The 23,321-nt window shown below is 39.5% G+C and overlaps 2 protein-coding genes across 5 annotated transcripts; one reads left to right on the top strand and one right to left on the bottom strand.

Annotated features, from left to right (window-relative positions):
- Positions 1 to 14: 14 nt before the first annotated feature.
- On the top strand, positions 15 to 11,232 carry LOC103718297 (probable ubiquitin-conjugating enzyme E2 23). The gene is made up of 8 exons (XM_008807048.4): positions 15 to 298; positions 5,887 to 8,022; positions 8,231 to 8,371; positions 8,464 to 8,934; positions 9,171 to 9,240; positions 9,331 to 9,470; positions 9,623 to 9,934; positions 10,597 to 11,232. The coding sequence occupies exons 2-8, from the start codon at positions 5,887 to 5,889 to the stop codon at positions 10,864 to 10,866; spliced, it is 3,540 nt and encodes a 1,179-aa protein (XP_008805270.2). The 5' UTR covers positions 15 to 298; the 3' UTR covers positions 10,867 to 11,232.
- Positions 11,233 to 15,250: 4,018 nt separating this feature from the next.
- On the bottom strand, positions 15,251 to 21,981 carry LOC103718285 (UPF0051 protein in atpA 3'region-like). Of its 4 annotated transcripts, none has more exons than XR_003387859.2 (5): positions 20,424 to 21,981; positions 16,840 to 17,085; positions 16,644 to 16,747; positions 16,484 to 16,549; positions 15,251 to 15,661 (listed from the first exon to the last, which is right to left on the bottom strand). XR_003387859.2 is itself a non-coding variant. In XM_008807030.4 (2 exons), exons 1-2 carry the CDS (start codon positions 21,870 to 21,872, stop codon positions 16,867 to 16,869), a joined length of 1,668 nt encoding a protein of 555 aa, XP_008805252.1. In that variant the 5' UTR covers positions 21,873 to 21,980; the 3' UTR covers positions 16,572 to 16,866. The 4 variants fall into 4 exon arrangements, 1 of the variants encoding a protein (XP_008805252.1); XR_003387858.2 differs by adding an exon at positions 16,054 to 16,255 and having other exon boundaries at positions 15,263 to 15,661; positions 16,644 to 17,085; positions 20,424 to 21,980; XR_605802.4 differs by having other exon boundaries at positions 15,257 to 15,661; positions 16,644 to 17,085.
- Positions 21,982 to 23,321: the final 1,340 nt, after the last annotated feature.

Genomic DNA, 23,321 nt, shown 5'->3' with positions numbered 1-23,321 from the left:
ATAGGGCTGTCCTCCCATCTAGCTCCCATTTCTCGACCGCCTCCTCGTCCTCCTCCGCCGCCTTCTCCACCGTCTCCGACGCTGTCCTGGAGACGTCCCCACGCCACCCTTCCCCTCTCCCCCGAGATCTTCTCCGCGGCCCGCTCTCCTCCTCCGCCTCCTCCCGGCGCCGCTCCCTCCGCCGGCAAGAAACGCGGTCGTCTTCCGCCGCCATCCCGGCCTTCCTCTCCGACGCCTGAGCGAGACAAGATAGATACCTTGTCCGCATCCTCAGCCCCTCCAGCTGGAACCGTGCCTTGTACGCCCTTCCCACCTCTCTTTCTTTTTCTTGATTTCTTTCCCTGGGTCTGCGTGTGGATTGGGGATAGGTGCACCTCCGATCAGGTCTTATCTTTTCTTTCTTTTGGTTCTGGATTTAGTTCTTGATCGGTTCTTGATTTGGCTTATCATTTCATCAGAAAGACCTGACTAATCACAAGATTTTAGATGAAAGATCGGTTTTTCGTTGTTCTGTCTCGTCGAATTATTTCTTTACTTGATCATTTTCGTTTTTTTTGAGGTGATTGTTATCTATACAGACAATACATTGACTGCTCATCTATTTGTTTTAACAAACATGGATGAAAAGCTTCGTGTGCATTTGTCAAAGGAATAATCTCGTATGAAATTTTGGCTGGTTCAGACCTTCTATCAAGTCTTTTTTCGTGTCCTAATTCAAGCTTCTTATGGTTTTAGCATCTCAAGAATTGTCTGTGATATTTCGCGACATTACGCTAAATAATTTAGCTTCATTACATCCAAATAGCTTTAGACTGCTATGCATCCAAAGTGATGCTGATGTAGTCGCATTTGGAATAGACCAAGATTGTTCAAGAAGTTCATCATTTAGGTATGATGTTGTCTTGTAGCAGCATATGATTACTACCCCAGATCAAGCTGTTAAAAATCAAAATACAAAGCAAAACCAACTTAGAAACTAGCTTGTTTAATTCTGATGTAAAATATGATGCATTTGTGATAAGAGATTATGTTCCCTCATATGTGAGCTAATGTGTTTAATGTGTCTTCTTTTTTTTTTTTTTTTTGCTAAACCGGGTGATCTATACAACACGTGTACGGATACACCCAATAAAATCGGAAAACAAAACATCCCGGAGCTTCCGAGGCAGCTCCCCGTCCCCAGCCCATAAGGTACTACCGGCATGGTTAGCCACATATGTGGCCACCCAATCCGCAGCTCCGTTGGCTTCTCTAAACACATGCTTCGCCTGGACCACCCCTCCGTCCCTCATCATCAACCAGATATCGCGGATCAAGGGATGGTCGGCAGCACCGACTCTCAGACCCCCCTGGATCCAACTAATGACCGTAGCCGAGTCACCCTCCAAGATGACTGATCTAGCTGAGAGCACATGCTGAGCGTGTCGAAGACCCGCCTAGGCAGCTCTCAGCTCCGCTTCAGGAACCGTGCAGTCAAATACCTGACAGCCTCCCGCCGCCACTATCCTGGAGGTCGGGTCCCGAATAACAAAACCCGCTCCACCTATCGTGCCACCATCCAGCACGGACCCATCAAAATTGACTTTGAGGAAGCTTGCGGGTGGGGGCTCCCAGGTGAAAAACACCGTGTGAGAAGCTGCCGAGGCAGAAGGGGAACCCCAGATATCCCGAGCTATCAAAAGTCCATGTAAGGAGGAAGCATGACTAATCTCTGCCGCCTGCGCCCGGGCGCTCTCCGCCACGAGCCTTGGCGACTTGCTCTGCTCACCAAAGGTTCGAGCATTCCTGGCCAGCCATATCTGGTATGCTGTGCAGGTCGCTCTAACCGCCTCTTGGCGTGTCAATGGGTTACCCAACCACCAGCGGATAGTTCGTAAGAACTGGTCCCCACGGGTCCAACCCTCCCATGGCAGCCCCGCCGCACACCACGCTGCCCTCGCCCATATGCACTGAAACAGTACATGGTCCACCGACTCATCAGCTCCGCATGCCCCGCACTCTGGGGGCATCCTCAAGCCCCGTTCGCTCAATACTACTCTTGTCGGAAGCCGAACCCAGGCGACCTTCCATAAGAACAGTGCGACCCTCGGATGGAGGCCTAGGCGCCAGACCCAGGCACACTCCGGCCCTGGCTCATGCTCTGACCGGAGCACACGGGAGAGGTCCCCCACCCTCACTCCGGTCCTGCACGACGTGCTCCACACCCGGGTATCCGGACCCACATACCCCGAGATCGGAAGGGACCTAACCCTCTCAGCCAAGTGTGCCCCAAACATGTGACCCAACCTAACCTCATCCCAGGCAACTCCGCCCGGGACATGGAGGTCACAGACCCGCAGTCCCTCCACTGCCTCAATGTCAACCATAGTCGGCCAGAGTCTCAAGGGTAGGGCACCCACCCATGGGTCACCAACCACATCAATACTCTGCCCATTGCCTATCAACCATCTAGTGTTCTCCTCGACCGTGGGAAGATATCTGGCGATCTCTCGCCACATGAATGAACAGCGACGCCCACTGCGAATCGCCCCTGCAGTGCCAGTACGGCCATATCTGCTAGCCATGGTCTGACTCCAGAAACCCTGTGGCTCCAGCGTGAATCGAGCTGCATGTCGGGCAATCAGCGCCTCACGTCGCTCCACCAGAGACAAGACTCCGAGGCCACCCTCACTCACTGGTAGGCAGACGCTCTCCTATGCCACTAGATGCATCCCGTGACCCCCTCCATACGACCCCCACAGGAAGCTCCGAAGTAGCCGCTCAATCCTCATTAGCACTATTTTCGGAACTACTGTGTTGGCCATGAAGTGGACAGGCATGGAAGCTAGCACTGACCTAATCAGCGTCAATCTACCCATCATGGAGAGTGAAGATGCCCTCCAACCCTCCAGTCTGCTCTGAATCCTCTGCACCAGACCAGAACACTCCGCCACCCGTAACCTCCGACCCGTGATGGGTACTCCCAGGTAACTCCAGGTCCCGTCCTGATCCGGCATCCCAAGTAACCCCCGAATCTCCTGTCTGACCCTATGCTCAGTGCTAGGGCTGAAGGAAATTGTTGACTTCTGAAGGTTTACCTTCTGACCCGACATAGCACAGTACTCCGCTAATACTCTCCTGAGTACTCGTGCATCCTCTACCTGCGCCCTGGCCAGGAGTAGACAATCGTCTGCGAATAGTAGATGCGATATAGACCGAGACCCTGGGGCGGAAACAAACGCCTCCAGCTCCCGGTTAGCACAAACACCCCGCAGAGCCCGAGACAGGACATCTGAACAGATGATGAACAAATATGGGGATAAAGGACATCCCTGTCTAAGCCCCATAGTAGATCTAAAGAAAGGGGAGGGCGTGCCGTTGATCAAGATGGAGAATCTCGACCCCTGGACACACCCCAACACCCACTCAATCCAGGTCTCATGAAAACCGAAGCACTCCAAAGCGCGTCGCAAGAAACTCCACCGAATTCTATCATAAGCCCGTTCCATGTCCAGCTTGACAGCCATCATACTTCGTCGCTTAGAGGCCCGTCGCAGATCCCACATCATTTCTTGGGCCAGCATGACGTTATCATTTTTTAATGTGTCTTCTTTAGTCTTTAAGCTTAACGTGGCAGAGGAGTATTTTAAAATTAAGAGAATTGACGTATTGTCTTTGAACTGACTTAGAAAACTGATTGTTTGTGCATCATATTTTAACGATCATTATCATGTAGGCTTGATGCAGAGAGTGGGACAGAAAACGAGAAAATTGTTCAGACTCATTTTTGCATGGAATAGCCTATTTTTCAATTTATCACAAAAAATTGCCATTAAATAAAGCTTTTTTAAGGTGGGAAAATAATTTTGGCACCAAAATCAATTTTGGTTAACTCACTAATGATGATTTTATGATTCATCGCTAAAACTTATGTCATTAGTAATGACATTTTAACATAGTTACTGTAGATATATATCCTTAATGATAAATTTATAGAGTGGTTAATAAAAGTCTATATTTTTAGTGATGATATATTATGTTGTCATAATTTTGGTGTCAAAAACAATATGGATCGAATCATTAAAGAAAAAATTAAAATTCATCGCCATTTCTCAAATTGTATGTAGAGTGGTGTCAAAAGTCTATGTTCGCTAAGAATGGGATATTTCTGGCATCTCCATCAAAGTCCTGTCCTTGATTTATGCATCATGTGGGCAATCCGAGTCATCTGTTCTCAGCCGCATTCCCTGTAGATTCCTCCCTAGGGATCTGAAGAACAGTTGAGATTTAACTGAGTTGGCAAATATCTTTACCACAGTATTCTTCCTCTCATTTGCTTTTCTACTCCATACATTGTAGTATTTAATGCAATTTCTAGCCAACATCAATGTTAGTTTGGAGATTGTTTTGACACAGTTGCATAATCTCAAACCTTTTCAATATTTTATAATATCTTAACATGGTGAGAAGTACATGGACTCACCCTTCCTTTTACCATTTACTAATTAATCCTTCTGGTTGTTTTTCACTATATATTTGCTGGAGATAACCATAACTTGCATTTATTCAAGAGCTTTTGGCTGGGAAATTCCTAGCTTGCTATTTGGCGCCAATGCTAATAACTGAATTCAATATGGAATGCCAGGACAATAATAACTGTTATGCTAGCAAAAATATATTGTTTAAATTTTATTTAGAATACCAATAATGTTCTGTATATTCATAGTAATGATGCTAGGTGATGGTTTTTCTTTAGTATTGAAGGACTATGAGATATACAAAAAGAATCGGAATTTTTAATATATCTCATTCTCTTTGAGCTAGTGGAGTGAAGCAAGCAACATATTTATCTTGCTTCTTTCTAACTTCTCAAAGAGTTCTATTGAAATTTCAATGTTTGGCGCTATTTAATAATGTTATTTCGGCACTTATCTCTCAGATGGAGAGAAAAAAAGGGGTGGTGGGTGGGTGGATGGGTGAGTGGGTTTTGACGATAGCACTTTCTAATATGCTCTGCAATTTGAATCGGAAAAGCCATTAAATCCATGCCAGAGTAAATCCTCTATTGGTACTGGTTGAGGACAGTGCATAATGCTAGTGATGCTATGCCAACTGAATTACTTTTAGTGAGGTCAAGATCAAGTGAGCTAAAATCTGTGAATGTTACCTTTTTCCCAACTTCCTATAAATACTCGGGGAAGTCCTGATAATGCATATTATTGGGCAACTTGCAAATTTAATTGGCTTCATCTTAGGTGCTTTGGTCAACAAGCTCCTTGTTTGAAGAGAGAGATGGTTGTTACCTCTCCCAACTTGAGGTCATGACTCATTTAGACTCAGATTCACATCATTCATTATATTCTTTAATTATTAGAGATATCGAGATGAACTATAGAACCACAAGCCATAAAATAGTAAGATATTCCACTTAGATATGTATTTTGTCACATGAATGAAGGGAAAGTGGTCCCCATGTTTGATCATGGCTCTTAGAAGCTAGCCTTGTAACTAGATAAAATTCACGCTTCTGGCATTTGGAAGGTGCATTTCCTCTTCATAATAAAATTACCAGCTAGTCCAAAAAATTATTTGCTATTTTGCCCACTTTTCTGCACTGCAACTTGTATAATTCTTAACTTAATCAACAGCTTGTTTGATCCCCTGGAAACCCTACACTGCACAAAAGAGGGGGGGGGGGATTGTTATCTATCTGAAAAGATGTTTGGAGTTATCATCTGTATTTTACACCCATATCTGAGCATTATTTGAAAATCAGTTGATTGTGGTTTCATTTTCATTGTTAACAATAGAATAACTTTATATTGACTAATTTGATAGTATGTCTATTGGTTGTTCTTTTTTTAAAGAAAAAAATATCAAAGAAATTTTAACTGTATCATTCATCAGATGGAAACTAAGCAGCATCTTGCTGGTGATGGGCTTTCAAAATGTACTAATTCAGTGGAAGTGAACAATTTGGTGGATCCAATGGAACTTGCAATGGATGGTACTGGCTCTGTAGTTGAGAAGAGTTCTGAAAATGGGGAGGCAATTAAGTCTAAAGAGCTTGCAGGAAGCCTGCCTAATGAGGCATTTGTATATAGGCAAGATGTTGTCAGATGCAAAAAGAATGAAGGGTTGCTCGGAGTTGTGATGGAAGTTGCTGGAGACTCAGATTCTGAGGGCAGCATCACAGACGACAGTGACAGTGAGGAGGATGAACATAGGAACGGTGGAGGCAGTGGTGGTGGTGGTGGTGGTGATGGTGCTGGTGATGATGACAATGATAATGAAGATGGTGGTGAAAGTAATGATTCTCTACCAGATGGCCAGATCAGAGTAACTTGGACTGATGGTTCTGAAACAATGGAGAATATTAGCGATATCACAGTTGTTGATAGAAACTTCTTGCATGGTGATATGGTTGCTTCTGCTTCAGATCCAACAGGACAAATGGGACTTGTTCTGGATGTTAATATCATGGTTGATCTACTAACAGCAAATGGAGAGATTATAAAGAATGTGTCTTCTAGAGATCTCAAACGGATAAGGGAATTCACTGTGGGTGATTTTGTAGTATTTGGACCTTGGCTTGGTCGAGTAGATGATGTTTTAGACAATGTGACTGTGTTGTTTGATGATGGATCTGTCTGTAAAGTTGTGAAAGCTGATCCTTTGCGTCTCAAGCCAGTTACAAAGCCAGTCATTGATGATGCCAGTTGTCCATACTACCCAGGTCAGCGTGTTAGGGCCGTTTCCTCATCTGTTTTCAAAACTTCTAGATGGATTTCTGGCTTATGGAAAGCTAACCGTCTTGAAGGTACTGTCGTTAAAATTCAGACAGCTTCTGTGGTTGTCTATTGGATAGCTTCAGCTTACCTTGGTATTGGTACTGATTCAGCAACTGTTCCTGCTGAAGAGCAGAATCCAGAAAACTTAATTCTGTTATCCTGTTTTTCATATGCAAATTGGCAATTAGCTGACTGGTGTCTCCTTCCATCACCTCCACAGCCATCATCCTCGGTTGATGATACTTCAAAAGCCGGTAAAGAAGACTCAGGAACAGATGTTCCAGCACAAGCAGCATCATTTCAGGATGAAACTGTCGAGTCTAGTCAGGTAGCTAGTTTGGATGTGCTTAACCTTCAGTCAGCTTCTGAGCATGTGGGAGATGGATATTGTGAAAACACCAAGACAACCGAAAATATAGAAGGAAATTCCCAGCCCCAGTATAACAATCCAGTGGTTCTTGATAAGATGAATAACTTAGGTGTAAATACTGGAACAGAGTCAAATGCTTTGCCAGAATGTTGCTCTTGCAGTACTTCATCATCAGTTTCAAAGGAACCCAGTCATGAAAGTTGGCCTGCATACCGCAAAAAGCTGCGGAAAGTCTTATTTAAGCGAGACAAGAAGAGTCATAAAAGAAACGAGACATTTGAAAGAGCTCTTTTCATTGTAAATACCATGACAAAGGTTGATGTGGCATGGCAAGATGGAACTAGAGAATTTGGGTTGGAGTCAACTTCTTTGATTCCAATTCACAGTCCAAATGATCATGAATTCTTTCCTGAACAATATGTGGTGGAGAAGGCCTCGAATGAAGGAGATTATTCTTCTGAAACAAAACGCGTGGGTGTTGTAAGAAGTGTGAACTCAAGGGAGCGAACAGCATGTGTGAGGTGGCTTAAGCCTGTTTCCAGGCCTGAAGAGCTGCGGGAGTTTGATTGTGATGAAGTGGTGAGTGCATATGAACTTGATGGGCATCCAGATTATGATTATTGCTATGGGGATGTGGTTGTTCGCTTGCCCCCAGTTTCAACTTCTGGTGATACAATCAATATTGAAGGTCATGTGGAGAAACAAGAACAACATGCTGATCCAGTGGAAACTGAAGGTGATGGTAGCAGGGAGAATGATGAAGCAGAGCAGGTCCCAAAGGATGAAGATTCTTCAAATTTTGCATGTACATGGGTAGGAAATATAATTGGTCTTGAAGATGGCGATATTGAAGTTCAGTGGGCTGATGGGACTGTCTCAAAGGTATATATCTGCCATATTATGGGGAATAGGTAGTTATACTTACATTGACATGTTTTGTACGACTGCTAGTACTAAAAGTTTGCACCATTTGGATACGTTAGATATCTTATTGTGGTGCAAGCTATCAATATGCTACATCTTTCCCTTAAATTTGCTTTCATCCTAGTCATCAGAAACTTGTTATTACATTCTTCACCTGTTATTTTAGGTTGGACCTCAAGCAATCTATGTTGTTGGTAGAGAAGATGATGGAGACTCATTTGATGGTGGAAGTGAAGTTAGTGATGATGGCGCTAGTTGGGAAACAGTTGATGAAAATGAAATGGATACACACGACAATACTGAAAAGGTTAATTCACATATCATTAGTTTTATTGCCAGGCTTTTTTTTAGTATTGACTATATCTATGATCCGTAAAAGTGTAAAACCATTATGTTCAGGAAGTTGATTCGCAAGGTCGTGTTGATAATTTCGTTGAAAGGGAAACTAGCACTATAACTTCCGAAGAGGATAATAATGCTGGACGAAATGGGCCACTTTCAATGCCTCTAGCTGCTCTTGGCTATGTCACTAGACTGGCCACTGGATTGTTTTCTCGTGGTAGAAAACAATCAGATCCATCAGGTTTAGATCACATGATTGAAAATGAATCTGAATCTGATGAGATTCTCGAGGTTTCAGAGAAAGAAACCAATTATGAGGCCAGCTACGAAAAATCTGAAGCCCTTGATGTTGTGCAAAATGTGCACAAGGTTGCTGAGGTACATAGTCAGACAGCAACAGCAGAAGATGCTGAGGAAAAAATGGAGGATGTTCCAGATAGCTCCACATCTGATGATCCTCATAGCTTCAAACACTTTGATATTGCTCAAAACCCATTGGACCATCATTTCCTTGGTGGGACTGGACAGGTAGCACAAACTCCTGTTCTAGATGCTTTTCTCATTTTCAAACTATTCATTTTTTAAGTTAATTGCACCTTTTCTTCTTTAAGCATACAATCACATCTGTTGCATGCAGGACTTTCATTTATCTTGCATCTTTGAACATATTTTCATATAGAATTACAGATGTGATAAGTATTGTTGGTTAAGGTATAGGTAGTAAATGCCCCAACATATATTAGGCTAACAAAACTAAGTTACAGAGCACTGGTGGAAGAAAGTGGGTGAAAAAGGTTCAACAAGAATGGAGCATCCTTGAAAAGAACCTACCAGGTAAGTCATGTAAAATTGTCACTCATCCAAAAACTTGTAAATGAATATACTTTTATGTTGTGAAGATCTAATTCTTTATTGTGATTACAGATGCTATTTATGTCAGAGTTTATGAGGATCGTATGGATCTCGTAAGAGCTGTAATTATTGGAGCATGTGGAACACCTTACCAAGACGGCCTTTTCTTCTTTGACTTTCACCTTCCACCAGATTACCCTCAAGTTCCACCGGTAAATAGAACCATATTATTTTATTCTCTGATACTCATGTTGAATAGTGGTTAGCTCTCACCAAGTATCTGGCTAAAATACATCAAAGGTGAACCTGTTCAAATTTCAAATTGCTTTTCACTTGCTTCTAATACTTCTTCTCAACCCTGCAGTCAGCGTACTATCATTCTGGTGGTTTGCGTGTAAATCCAAATTTATATGTGGATGGGAAGGTTTGCTTAAGCCTTTTAAATACATGGACTGGCAAAGGAAATGAAGTTTGGGACCCATCGTCCTCGAGCATCCTTCAAGTCCTAGTTTCACTCCAGGGCCTGGTTCTCAATTCTAAACCATATTTCAATGAAGCAGGGTATGAGAAGCAGGTTGGGACTGTTGAAGGAGAGAAGAATTCTTTACCCTACAATGAGAATACTTACTTGCTAAACTTGAAAACGATGTTGTATCTGCTGAGAAGACCTCCCATGGTAAAACAAATAATATGTTATCATATTTCTTTTTTGATCTATATCAAACTTATGTCAGGTTTTACTTCTGGTTGATTTTATTTTTGCTTTCTCACTGGTGCTCTTTCTTGTTTCATGATGATAAATTTGAGCATTTTTATATCAGGATATTTTACTTGCTTTAGGTGATTAAAAAAATCAACTGTATTTTCCATGACTTGTTTGAAATACTCGACTTAATTTAAGCTATATTATGATTGATTATTATCACTTCAATTTGATGTTGAGACTAAAAACATGATTCAGGCATGTTTGGAGAAATTTCACAAGCATATTGCAGCCATATCTTATTCTTCCTGCATGTTTAGCTCCATGCTGTTATTATGATGTTGTTTCCGGTAATGACTATTCACAGGCTTTTGGCTCTAAGTGCAATATGTTGTGGCTCATTTAATCTCATATTACCATCTGACAAATACTTGATAATGAAAAATTGACTACATTCTTGTAACTTTGAGTTTCTTTATCATTTTTTTTGTGAGAAATTCTTTGATGTTATTTTCTACTGTCATTAGTATTTCTTTGAACAAGTACTTATATGATCTTACTTGAATATAAAATGTATTATCTATTAGTTTTTTATGATCTCTTTCTTTTTTTTTTCCCTAACTGTGATGGACTAGCATTTTGAAGAGTTCGTCAAGGACCATTTCCGAAGGCGTGGTCATTATATTCTTAAAAGTTGTGAAGCATACATGGAAGGCTGTGTCATCGGTTCCCTCACAAAGGATGCTTGCATGACTGAGAAAAGCAGGGAGCATTCTTGTTCAGTCGGTTTCAAGCTTACACTAGCAAAAATTTTGCCCAGGCTGATCATGGCATTTAAGGAAGTTGGAGTTGACTGCCACCAATTTGAACACCTGCAGAAGTCCGAAAACATCCCAGAAAGTTGAGCTGCCAAAAGTTTTCTCCTTGGTGTTGTTTCGTCAAGGTGGTTTTTACATGCCTCATATGGTTTTGTCTCATGCACGTGGACATCTACTCACAATTTTCTTGCTTTCATGAAGCATTTGGGAATCAATTCCTGAATGCTGTTTATTGTTTCCTCTGCCCGTTTTGGAAACTGGGAGCCAATCTGCCTTGTATTCTCCCCATTATTTTGAACTGCAAGGGCTTCTTGGAAGTTGAACTGCAGCTCCTTCATGTTATAACCTACATTTCTGTCATCGTTCACATTATTCGAAGATTGAAGAAAATAAACATGTCCGCCTTTTTTACAATGAAAGTTGTAGGTGCATCTGCTTATGCTGACGGCCATACACTTTATGTTCTGTATCTTGTAAAAGGAGGGGGGGGGGTGGTGGAGGGCGTGAACAGCCGGATGATCAATTTGTCAAGAAATTATATCCTACACCACGTGCACCATGCCAAACATCCTTTCTATAATTTCTTGATGATTGCCCCATAGAAAGAAGATGTGGTGATTGGCGTGGTGCATGGCTGCATGGTACATATATTTTTTTTTAATTTTTGTATGTGAGGCTTATCTATTCTTCTACTTCAGCTGAGACTCTTATTTCAGTTTGCAGCCTTAATAAGTTTTTTTTAATATTTCTTTTATTGGTACAGAACATAGTTGTGCAGATTGTCCCAGAAAAAGAATCTAGTTGCGCAAAATATTTGAATTGTCTGTTTGCTATAGCATGGATGGAGAAGAAATTTGTGGAATGGTTTGGTATGGCTGACCTTAGACAGAAGGGGTTTTCAGGTCTCTGATGCCTATTGATCTCTTTTTTGCACTGCAACCATGCCAGTAATCTAGCTCATCTGAAGAAAATATGGTCTTTAATTAACCGAGTCAGAGGAAGAGAGGTCTTAGGAGCAACCATGCCCTTTTTTCAAGGTTTTCCTGCTTGCGTTCATAGGTTTTGCATCTCCAACCAGGTCTTTAGGATTTTTTTTTTATTTTTTGCTACTGGTCTTTAGGGTTTTAAAATGCCAAGAACAATGCCAAACCTGATGCAGTATTGAAACAGGGCAATTCTCAGCCAGCTGAAAATGTATCTTCCTTTTTTAAATAATATACGGATTTTCTCTCCTCCATTCTCCATCAACTTAACATGTGCATTTACGACTAGCAATCCTGAGAAATAACAATTTGAGAGTGATGGATTAGAGTTTGTATTTGTTTTGCAGCGAAAGAAACAAGAAACAGACCAGAACATAGCAAGCATTCAAGCAAGGGATAGAATAAAGACTACCCACATATTGGCAAGGCCAAAAAGCACTTTCTAGCCCTCCAAAAATACTTTTAGATAAAAAATGGTGTTTTGTAAAATTTCCGAAAAGTTGTTTCAGCTTTTGCGGAAAGCTGAAAACAGCTGTTGGGGGAAAGCTCCAATTTAGAGCTTTCCGAAAATGCCGTTTTCAGCTTTGTCGGAAAGCTGTATTTTTGACAAAAATGCCCATATTAAAATATAATAATTACATAGTTTGTTCCTTTATAAACCTAAAAATCTGCTGGAGCCAAGAACCTTAGCCGTCAGATTTCCTTCCGCAAGAAAAATTGTTAGAGAGATAAATGGTCATTCGAATGATGAAAAATTAATTTACACTAATAATTAAAATATTTTATACCTTTATTATTGTATTATACTATAAATATTGTTATATTACATTACATCATAATACAATAATATGTTATTTTAAATAATTTATTATTATGTTATATTATGAAAAATTAATTTATACCAATAATTATAATATTTTATACCTTTATTATTGTATTATACTATAAATATAATATTATAATACCTTATATCATAATACATTAATATGTTATGTTAAATAATTTAATATTATGTCATATTATGAAAAATTAATTTATGCTAATAATTATAATATTTTATACCTTTATTATTATATTATACTATAAATATTATATTATATTAATTACATAATAATACGTTAATATGTTATTTTAAATAATTTAATATTATGTTATATTATGAAAAATTAATTTATACTAATAATTATAATATTTTATACCTTTATTATTATTTTATACTATAAATATAATAGTATAATACATTATATCATAATACATTAATATGTTATGTTAAATAATTTAATATTATGTTATATTATGAGAAATTAATTTATACTAATAATTATAATATTTTATACCTTTATTATTGTATTATACTATAAATATTATAGTATATTACATTACATCATAATACATTAATATGTTATTTTAAATAATTTAATATTATGTTAGATTATAAAAATTAATTTGTACTAATAATTATAATATTTTATACCAATATTATAGTATTATATATAAATATAATATCATAATACATTATATCATAATACATTAATATGTTATTTTAAATAATTTAATATTATGTTATATTATGAAAAATTAATTTATACTAATAGTTATAATATTTTATACCTTTATTATTCTATTATACTATAAATATAATATTATAATATGTTATATCATAATACATTAATATGTTATGTTAAATAATTTAATAATATGTTATATTATGAGAAATTAATTTATACTAATAATTCTAATATTTTATACCTTTATTATTGTATTATATATAAATATAATATCATAATATGTTATATCATAATACATTAATATATTATTTTAAATAATTTAATATTATGTTATATTATGGAAAATTAATTTATACTAATAATTAAAATATTTTATACTTTTATTATTGTATTATACTATAAATATTATATTATATTATATTACATCATAATATATTAATATGTTATATTATCAAAAATTAATTTACTCTAATAATTATATTACTATTATGCTATATTATAATAATATTATTGTATATTACAATAATATTATACTATATCATATATTTATGCATTAATATATGTTATGTTTTATTATATTCTGTTGTATAATACTATGCAATGTCCTTTATGATAATTTTGTCTTACAAAAGTACTTTCTTAGTTTGTTTATCAAACATATATTAAAGTGCCATAGCACTTTACAAATGTAGTTACCAAACAGCAAATAACTTTTTATAACAGCTCTACTTCAGACAGTTCTACTTCTAACAGCTCTACTTCCAACAACTCTACTGCCCACAGCTCCCCCAAATAGGGCCTTATTCATTCCATGGTATTTGTCAGATCCAAGGTAATACTTAGAATGTATCATGAGAGAAGAAGACCACATAAATCATGGTCTGAATTACAGATTTAGACCATCCAGACCTTTCACAGAATCAGTGTACATTAAAAGAGCAAGGAGATTTGGGTTCATGCGCATGGATCGTGATGTTGTTTAAATGCATTATAGGATCCTCCAATTCTTTATCTCATAAAAGCACAGCGAAAATCAACTTCTATATAAACTATTCTGCTGGGAAGAAGGCTCAAAAGACTGAAGTGCCAGTGCCCACCACCAAATTGCACCAGATTAACTAGGAATCGAATATTTATACGACTTTCCTTCCAAACTTTTTATGTTCTCTCTGAAGTTTTCTTCGGTCATCCTATGAATGGGTAAGAGAGCAAAATCATATGTGACCCTCTCAGGCTCCGCTACCGGGACAAGCATCTGAGGACAGCACAAATGAAGCAAACAAGGAGATGAACAGCAGCGTCTTGCAAGGATTTTCTTCATTCAGAAAGAGTGCGTCACTTGCGTCTTTTTTCCGCATCGGAAAGCAAACGAGACTTCACAAGTTCTTTGTGTATGTACTCCCGGTAAAAATAGGAGAACTCTATTCCATTTCATCGTTCAAGAACAAGAAAGACGCGCACCTCGAGCAGAGCCCTAAGGGAGGACAAGGTTGGGGAAAGATTTGACCAGCCCACCCAAGCCCAGCCGCCCCTAGGAAAGCCTCGGGTAATTCATCAATTGTTTCAGCTCGAGGGTAACATGCTAAAATATCTACTGGTAAGGCTGGACAAACCTAGACCAGCTGATTGGAATAGTATTTCCATCCCAAGCACCATAACATGCAAATGAAGGCCAATGGTGGATGTGGATGTCACGAGAAAAGGCTGCAATGGAAATCTTGTAAGTACCTGCAGTCAGAAATGGGCTAACTATGGCACCCGAAGTTGGTAAACATCGCTCATGCTGGAATAACTGATGAAGGTCTCCTTTTTTAATCAAATTATCTTTCTTTCAATTTTTTTTAAAGAAAAAAGGGAAAAAGCCACCTAATATTCTTCAAAGAAAGACAAAGAATACAGGAGGAAGGAAGAAAGGAAGATTAAACAAAGTGTGATCTAAAAGATGAAAAAGATGCAATCAAAAATCAGGCATTCCTAATGTGAGAATAAATCTAGAGAAAAATTTCACATTTCCATGTTGCCATAAGTAATTCAGGAAATTTCTCGGAAGTTGCTATTGGTTACACAAAATTAAAAATCCTCTTTTTGTATAAATCATGTTCGATTTAGAAGTATTGTTCCCAATGTACCCGCTCTGTTTAAATTCCTCAGTGCATGTTCTGCTAAAAATGATATTAGTGGATGATTCAAAAGAGCTTCCAACTCCAACCCCTTCTGTGCTTCTTAATCAGGTCCTCTAAGGTGTAGCTTCATGTGTGCTGCCAAATTCTCTGCAGTTTGGATTCCTTACCCATGCACATAGTGCTTTCACTGAACTGTAGCTTATTTGAACCATCCATTAGTTGATTAAAATTTTGAACCAAGGGCCTCATTCAGCTACAAATATGGAACCTGAACCACCATGAGAAAACCAATAAAAGGTCAATCTAATTGTCATGTATCTGGAAGACGCATGAGATTCTTGAAAGGTAAAAGTTAATTAACAGACGTGTGCACATCAGCATACGATTCTTGAATGGTAAAATTTTATCATTATACAACAGCATGCCTTTCAAGATCCTCAGTTTGAAAGGAAAATAATTTTCCATATTTGTTGGGTCCCAGCCACGGATTTATTTTTCTCTAGCAACAAGAGTTACTTCTTGTCAAAATGTTGCTCAGACAACATCACGAAGCTCACACGATAATCGGCATTTATAACCACTAGGGACTTATTTGGATATTTCTACAGGATCGGGCTGAAAATCCAGGAGAAATTAAACCTGTTGGCCCATCTAACTCACATTTTTAAGGACCTGCAGCCTGCCAAAAATCCAGGAGAAATCAGGCCTGTTGGCCCATCTAACTCGCATCTTTTCGGCTGCAGGAAGAAAACAATATCTTTATGGGTCTTTTTTTATTCCCACAAGATTTGGGCTGGGAGGCCTTTGGTTGATAGAGCCATGTTTAGTGCAGCCCAATCCACAAGTCCCATAGGATCCAATCCTGTAGAAAAATCCAAACAGACCCTAAAGATGTTATATACTGCTTGTCAGGCCACCTCAACAAGTCATTTTACTAAGACATTCTCATCACAATCATCATCACCCTGCAATTAATATTATTGTGTGCAGTGTATCAGTGCTTGATTAGTGATTACAATGTATACTGTATATAAATCATTTGCTGCTAATTAGTCAAAGACTCAAAGGAATGAAGTTTCAGAGCACTTACAAATTCTGCTCTATGTGCTGGCAAAACCTGCATACAATTCGGCTTCAGCCAACAAACACATGCAATCTGAAAGACATGATATGACTGGTTATCAAGGTGATAAAAATTTTGGGTAATATTACATGTAACTCAGAATAGATAGGGTATCACAATTTAATACCTTTAATTCATATACTAAGCAGCTGATTCCCCGCTGACAAAAAAGGAAGAAGAAAGGACAATGAAGACCAGTACTATCAATTCCTCGTGATATTGGCACAGGATCTACAATATTGCATGTCCATTTACTAATACTTATTCACCCTTTAATGCTATACAAATGTTGACCTGTAGTCAACTTACAAACAAAAGCTCACCGGTCCATCCACAGCAACAATCCACAATTATCCCACAGAACCCTCCAGCTTTAGATTCATGAGCGCATTCACCTCTGATGCAAACTCTAGAGGAAGCTTGTCGAAAACATCCCTGCAGAACCCACCAATCATGGCTGCAACAGCCTTTTCATGATCAATTCCCCTCTGCTGAAAATAGAATAGCTGATCTTCACCAATCTTGGAAGTGCTTGCCTCATGCTCTACACGGGCAGTGGGGTTCTTTACCTGTTTGATATACAGTCAATTGATGAGCATGACAAGAAATAAGCAATTACTGTATATATTAGAATTCTAATAAAGATAAAATTGTAAGATGGCATGTATTAGCTGGCACTTATACAAGTACAGTGGATGGACGCATTGCAACAAACAAGAAACCAACAATACTAAGACTGTTTACTCAATTCAAATAATGCAAAAGAGCTTTAAAGGAAGTTGAAACTCATGCTGGAACATTAATCGATGTAAACAAAATCAAAATTAGCGCATCCTTAAAAGATTGGGTTTTTGAAAACCTGTTCTGCCATACCTTTTTGCCTCTGCATGTGGCATAACAAGATTATTTCTGTGAATGACCTGAGAATGCTCTAACTTAACAGAAACCAAATGCACATAAAACAGTCCTTTAAAAGTGTGGAACAGGAATTCTAGCAGTATTGAGAAAGGAACAGCCCTTAATTCATAGCACGAACCTTGTATAACAAAATGGACAAAGCTTAAACCATCTTAATTCAGACTATAGAAGTAACAACTCATTAGAAAAACAAGAAGGCCGATAAGAAATAACATGAAATCTCCCACTCTCCAAATGAGGAATCTATGGCTGTTTTATCCAATTTTGAGATGGCAGGTTAGTGGATGTACATCCTACTAAATTTTCATTAAAGATAATTTTTTAAAAAAGTGCACATCATATAAACTCAATCCAAGTTTTTGTTGATGAATTTTGCATTTTGACATGCAAACTGAAATGGAGGATTGAAATGAGCTGTCCTCTTAAAGACAAAATAAAATCAACTTTGTCTCAGGCAAATTGTAACAAACAGAACTATGGGATACCGAAATTGACAGAAACCAGCCACTTTGATTTTGATCAAAGAGTTTGATGTCTCAAGCTGAAGAATGAACACTAAATCAAAAAATTTCAAACCTTTGCAAAATACAATCAAAGCACCTGATGTATCTAGGTCCATTGCATGCAAAATTTGTCCATTCCCTACAGAAACCTATAGTAAGTGGAATTCCAATTCAATTCATTAATCATTTGCACTGGATTTAGTGATCCACTGCAAGATTACATGGTACAAAGACAAGTATTCCAAGACTGATGTTTCCCAAGCAAACACAATGTGAATCCAGAGACATCTCATATAATGATCAATCTCCAGAGCTATGTCCAAGACAGAATGCAGATGGAGCAGTGCTCATATTGAAAGAAAATATCAAACCTCTGAGCTAATTTTCATATCCCCTGGGGCTCCATTGCAGGGTCAGTAAAAAGAGTGCAAGTGCACAGTGGGAAAAGTCAGACACTACAAATGCACAAAGCATGGCATTAATCCAGTCCCTTGGATATCACCAATATCCTAGCTTAATTCTGAGTCGCATGAGGTATCAGAAAACCAAGATTAATATTGGAGACTGCATGTTTTTTTTGGCTTTCATGATTTCTTTTTTTTTTTTTGGAGGTGAGGGGAGGGGGAGATGGGGGGGAGATGTACATACAAAATATACAGTTGGACATGTATATTATTAGATATAAGAAAAAATAAAAAAAATACTTTTTAATATAATGTAGAATCTAATGAATCCTTATTTTTACCTCTATCGAATCATGCCAAACAATTAAAATCCAATAAAGATAGTTATTAAATCATCAGCACCATATAAAAACATTCCCCTTTGAGTAGCTGTTAATACGAATAACAGAAACTTTGTTATAGCCATCTCCGTACAGTCAATGTACTCTACAGATAGAGGAATACATAGAGTTGAACATAGTAAAATAAAAAATTGAAAAATTTCACTGAAATTGTTCATTCGGAAATTCCAACTGCTAGTTTTCAGATACTAGATATCCATCCTAGCCACTATGGATGTATTTGTCCAATTGACACTTCCAAAGGAATCAATGTTGGATTTATTGGATCCTTAGCAATCCGTGCGAGGATTGGTCATTGGGGATTTATAGAGAGTCCATTTTATGAAATATCTCAGAGATCATAAGAGGCACATATGGTTTATTTATCACCAAATAGAGATGAATATTATATGACAACGGCAGAAAATTCTGTGTCCCTGAATTGAGGTATTCAGGAAGAACAAGTTGTTCCAGCTCGATGTCGTCATAAATTCCATCATAGATATTTATATTATATTGGATGTTAACATGGTATTTTGTATTTCAAGACAGATACTTGGAAGAGCTCGAAAGATCATCCAGCAGGTACTAGGTGATATATCTGAAAGGGAATAGGAGATTTTCAGAACAAAGCCAAACCGATGGATGATGTTAGGAAAGGATGTGTACTGTTCATTCATGGCATGCAATAAAATTGACCTCGTTTTGGAGTGTGAGTTGGTCTAGCTTTTGACATTCAATCCTTTCTTCCTTCCCCTGCTTCTGACTTGCTCTCTCCTGGTTGACGAAATGATGCCATTTTTTTTGCAGTTTCGAGTTTTAAAACACCTCTACTGCTGCTGAAATGGGGCATCAATGTCAAGCTCTCTGGAACCATCTGATCAATCATTAAAGATTGAAGCCCTCGTGTTCCATCATATCATAATAATCTAGTAATTACCCTTCATCAAACCCCCCTCTGCACCAATGAGCAACAGTTCTACAAAAATCACAACCCTTCATAAAATGCCTCAATGCAATGTCAAGTACCTTTATGAATTTGGTTCAAGATCCCATTTGCCTTTCGGATGTGATGCATCAATCTCTTCTTCTATCCATATGACCAAATAGCCTCCATGAAATTCACAACCCTGAACAAAATCCCTCTCCCAGTCTCATCATATACTATCAGAAATCTGGATCAATTATAGATGCACCACACATAACTTGAACCAAAACCTTACCTTCCTGAGACATGATAATCATTTGTAAATCTTGTTTTCTATTCTCAGGTATCATCAATCAACACAAATCATTCACCAGAGTATTTTACATGCTGGATATAAATATGAATGTTCAAGTTTGGTGTCAAGTTTGTTAAGAAATAATATTGAACCAAAAGGTAGAAGTAATTTGCCAATTGTCACTAAGCAAAGAAGTTTATATGCGTGTGTATTGAAGTTTTAAGGAACTTCAAACTTCAATCCACTTATTGGAGTTTAATCAAAGAATCTCAGGAGGCGCTTATTCGCATTTTTTTTTTAAAGGAAAGAAAATAGATACAATTAAAGCAATCCACATTCACAAATGCCCTTTCATTATATACCCAACACCAAAGCATATTGGTTGAGCAGAGGGAAAAATGGAGCTAGCCCCGATACATCAAATCCTATTAAAGTAAACCATATTAACATCAATGCTAGCCCTGGTTTATGGGACATACCAGTATATAAGGATATGTGTTGGCACCGGCTGTGTCACCAATAAGCATAGAATCACACTGCGAGAAATTCCGAGCATTTGCTGCCTGGGGCTGGACCTGAACAAGACCTCGATAGCAATTCCTGGACTTGCCTGCCGAGATACCCTTGGAAATGATCCTACTCCTCGAATTCTTCCCGACATGAATCATCTTCGTTCCGGTGTCAGCCTGCTGATAATCTTTTGTCAGCGCCACTGAGTAGAACTCACCCATCGTATCATCCCCCTTGAGAACCACACTGGGGTACTTCCATGTTATCGCAGACCCAGTTTCCACCTGGGTCCACGAAATCTTTGATCTATTGCCATCGCAGAGGCCCCTCTTCGTCACGAAATTGTAGATGCCACCATTCCCTTCTTCATCCCCTGCATACCAGTTCTGCACCGTGGAGTACTTAATCTCAGCCCCCTCGGCGCAGTACAGCTCCACCACCGCAGCATGGAGCTGGTTCTTATCATAGGACGGAGCCGTGCAGCCCTCCAGGTAGCTGACATAGCTCCGCTCGTCGGCAATTATAAGGGTCCTCTCGAACTGGCCCGTCTCCCGGTCATTGATCCGGAAGTAGGTGGAGATCTCCATAGGGGAGACGGTGTCCTTGGGGATGTAGCAGAAGGAGCCGTCGCTGAAGACGGCCGAATTGAGGGCGGCGTAGAAGTTGTCCCCCGGGGGGACGACCCGCCCGAGGTAGCGGCGGACGAGGTCGGGGTACTCGCGGATGGCCTCGGAGATGGAGCAAAAGATGACGCCTTTCTCCGCGAGGGCCTCGCGGTGGGTCGTAGCAATGGAGGTCGAGTCCAGGACGGCGTCGACGGCGACGTTGGTGAGGCGCTTCTGCTCGTTGAGGGGTATGCCGAGGCGGTCGAAGGTGGCGAGGAGCTCGGGATCAGCCTCGTCGAGGGAGTGGAGCTTGGGCTTGCGCTTGGGCTCCGAGTAGTAGCAGAAGGACTGGAAGTCGATGGGTGGGTAGCGGTTGTCGGACCAGCGGGGCTCGCGGAGGGAGAGGAAGCGGCGGAGGGCGTCGAGGCGGAAGCGGAGCATCCACTCGGGCTCGCCCTTGAGGGTGGAGATGGAGCGGACGGTGTCCTCGGAAAGGCCCTTGGGGATGGAGAACGTCTCGATATCGGAGACGAAACCCCACTTGTAGTCCCGCTTCAGGAACCGCTGGATCGGGTCGTCATCCTCGCGGCCGCCGTCGCCGGGGGGGCGGCTGGGCCGGCGGTCGGTCTGGACGGCTCGGATCCGGAGGGAGGGTTTCTTGGGGTGAATTAGGGTTCGGTTAGGGCGGAACCCCAATCTTAGCCCCGGATCGAGAAGCGAGGAATTCGTTCTGTTTTTCCTATTATAAGGGTTTCGGATTTTGGGGGAAGCGATCGCCGGCGGGGTGAGGAGGGAAGAAGAGGAGGCGGCCATGGAGAGAGAGAGAGAGAGAGAGATGAAGTGGATATGAGAATAGAGGTGGGAGAAGGGAGAAGAGAGGGGGCGCGTGGAGGGGATGCGGCGAGGGATGGAATCGGGGTTGCGATAAGCTCCGCGTCGCCCACGTGGATTGATTGGAAGTGAGTCGGTTCCTTGGGTTTGATCCGATTTCGTTGGAACGAGATGTTCGAGAAAGTTACGGCAACAACTATGATGTCATGCAAGATTATTAATAAGCATGATTTAAAAGCCGCAGTCACCAAAGAAGCCCATCTAGAAAAATAAAACTAATAAAGTAAGCCTTCGAGGAAAAATATTCCCTACATGCAAAAAAAAAAAGTGTATAAAAACAATAAAAAATAAAATAATTAAAATTAGATTAAAAAATTGATCTCCTCATATAATTAGACTTGACCTGTTTTGTATCAAGTTTTTAAATGGAGTTAATTGAATTTGACGAAAGTTTATTTAAAAAAAATAGGCTCATTCTCTCAACCTTAGCAAATGAAGACCCATTCAAAACATAAACTTATCTGTATATAAAAAAAAACATAAACTTAACATATTTTACCAAGCAATTGGTTAGATATGGATATAAATTTCAAAATAAGAGTCAATTTAGCATGAACATAACTTGGAATAAAATGTCCAGTGCCGCTTGGTAGGAAGGTGAGGCCTTGGATGTTAATAGTTGACTTGACAGTGGTTTGATAGTATATATCAAGTTAATATAAAAATTTAGTATTATGCTCTCGAACAAATAGAAGTAAATTTTAAACATAACTCTTCATTAGATGTCTCTAACAAATTGAAATGTCTCTAAATTTTTTTAATTTTTCATGCATGCACAAACATATTTAGGATGTGTTAGAAAACCATCTCCTATGAGGATCTCCTTGTAGATAGGCTAGAGGGAGGGATGCGTCATATTATGCACCACCTGTCATCTTCTCACAAATAAATGGTGGTCGAAAAAAAAACCTTGGGAGCTGCACTCAATTATACTAACAGTTCGAGGGAAGAAATTTAGTGTCTAACTTCATGAATTCAATGTGCATGTGAACTTATCCACCTATCTCTTGTTACATGTTATGGGCCCTGATTACGTACCCACCACAAGCTCCAAACTTACAGGATTACTACTTCTCAGAACGGTTTGATGGATTTTTCAAGCTTTATACTTTTTTTGTTGTCGTGGCACACCGAACTACCTAAGATTTTGTAATCCATAAACATTTATCTGGAGGACCATCCATAGCTAACTTCTTGGATTTTAGAGAGCCCATATTCATCGTCAAACCTGACAGCGCACATTTATCCGGACCCACAACCCCGGATCAACCATCGGCTCCAAACTACGCACCGTGGCCCCACCCGACCGGGTCCCAACATCATTCATCACCATCCGTCCATCCATCCATCAAGCCGACCGACCCTCCGCCA

Source organism: Phoenix dactylifera, chromosome 3 (assembly GCF_009389715.1).
Source record: "Phoenix dactylifera cultivar Barhee BC4 chromosome 3, palm_55x_up_171113_PBpolish2nd_filt_p, whole genome shotgun sequence".
Lineage (NCBI taxonomy): Eukaryota > Viridiplantae > Streptophyta > Magnoliopsida > Arecales > Arecaceae > Phoenix > Phoenix dactylifera.
This window is presented reverse-complemented; position numbering and strand designations above follow the sequence as displayed.

Bases quoted from the DNA above. Each gene is read 5' to 3' on its own strand.
- LOC103718285 (XM_008807030.4), bottom strand. From the start codon at position 21,872: ATGGCCGCCTCCTCTTCTTCCCTCCTCACCCCGCCGGCGATCGCTTCC. The intron at 17,086-20,423 runs GTATGTCCCATA...TATATCAAACAG, and splicing joins ACACATATCCTTATATACTG to GTAAAGAACCCCACTGCCCG.
- LOC103718297 (XM_008807048.4), top strand. From the start codon at position 5,887: ATGGAAACTAAGCAGCATCTTGCTGGTGATGGGCTTTCAAAATGTACT. The intron at 8,372-8,463 runs GTTAATTCACAT...CATTATGTTCAG, and splicing joins CACACGACAATACTGAAAAG to GAAGTTGATTCGCAAGGTCG. The intron at 9,471-9,622 runs GTAAATAGAACC...TCAACCCTGCAG, and splicing joins ATTACCCTCAAGTTCCACCG to TCAGCGTACTATCATTCTGG.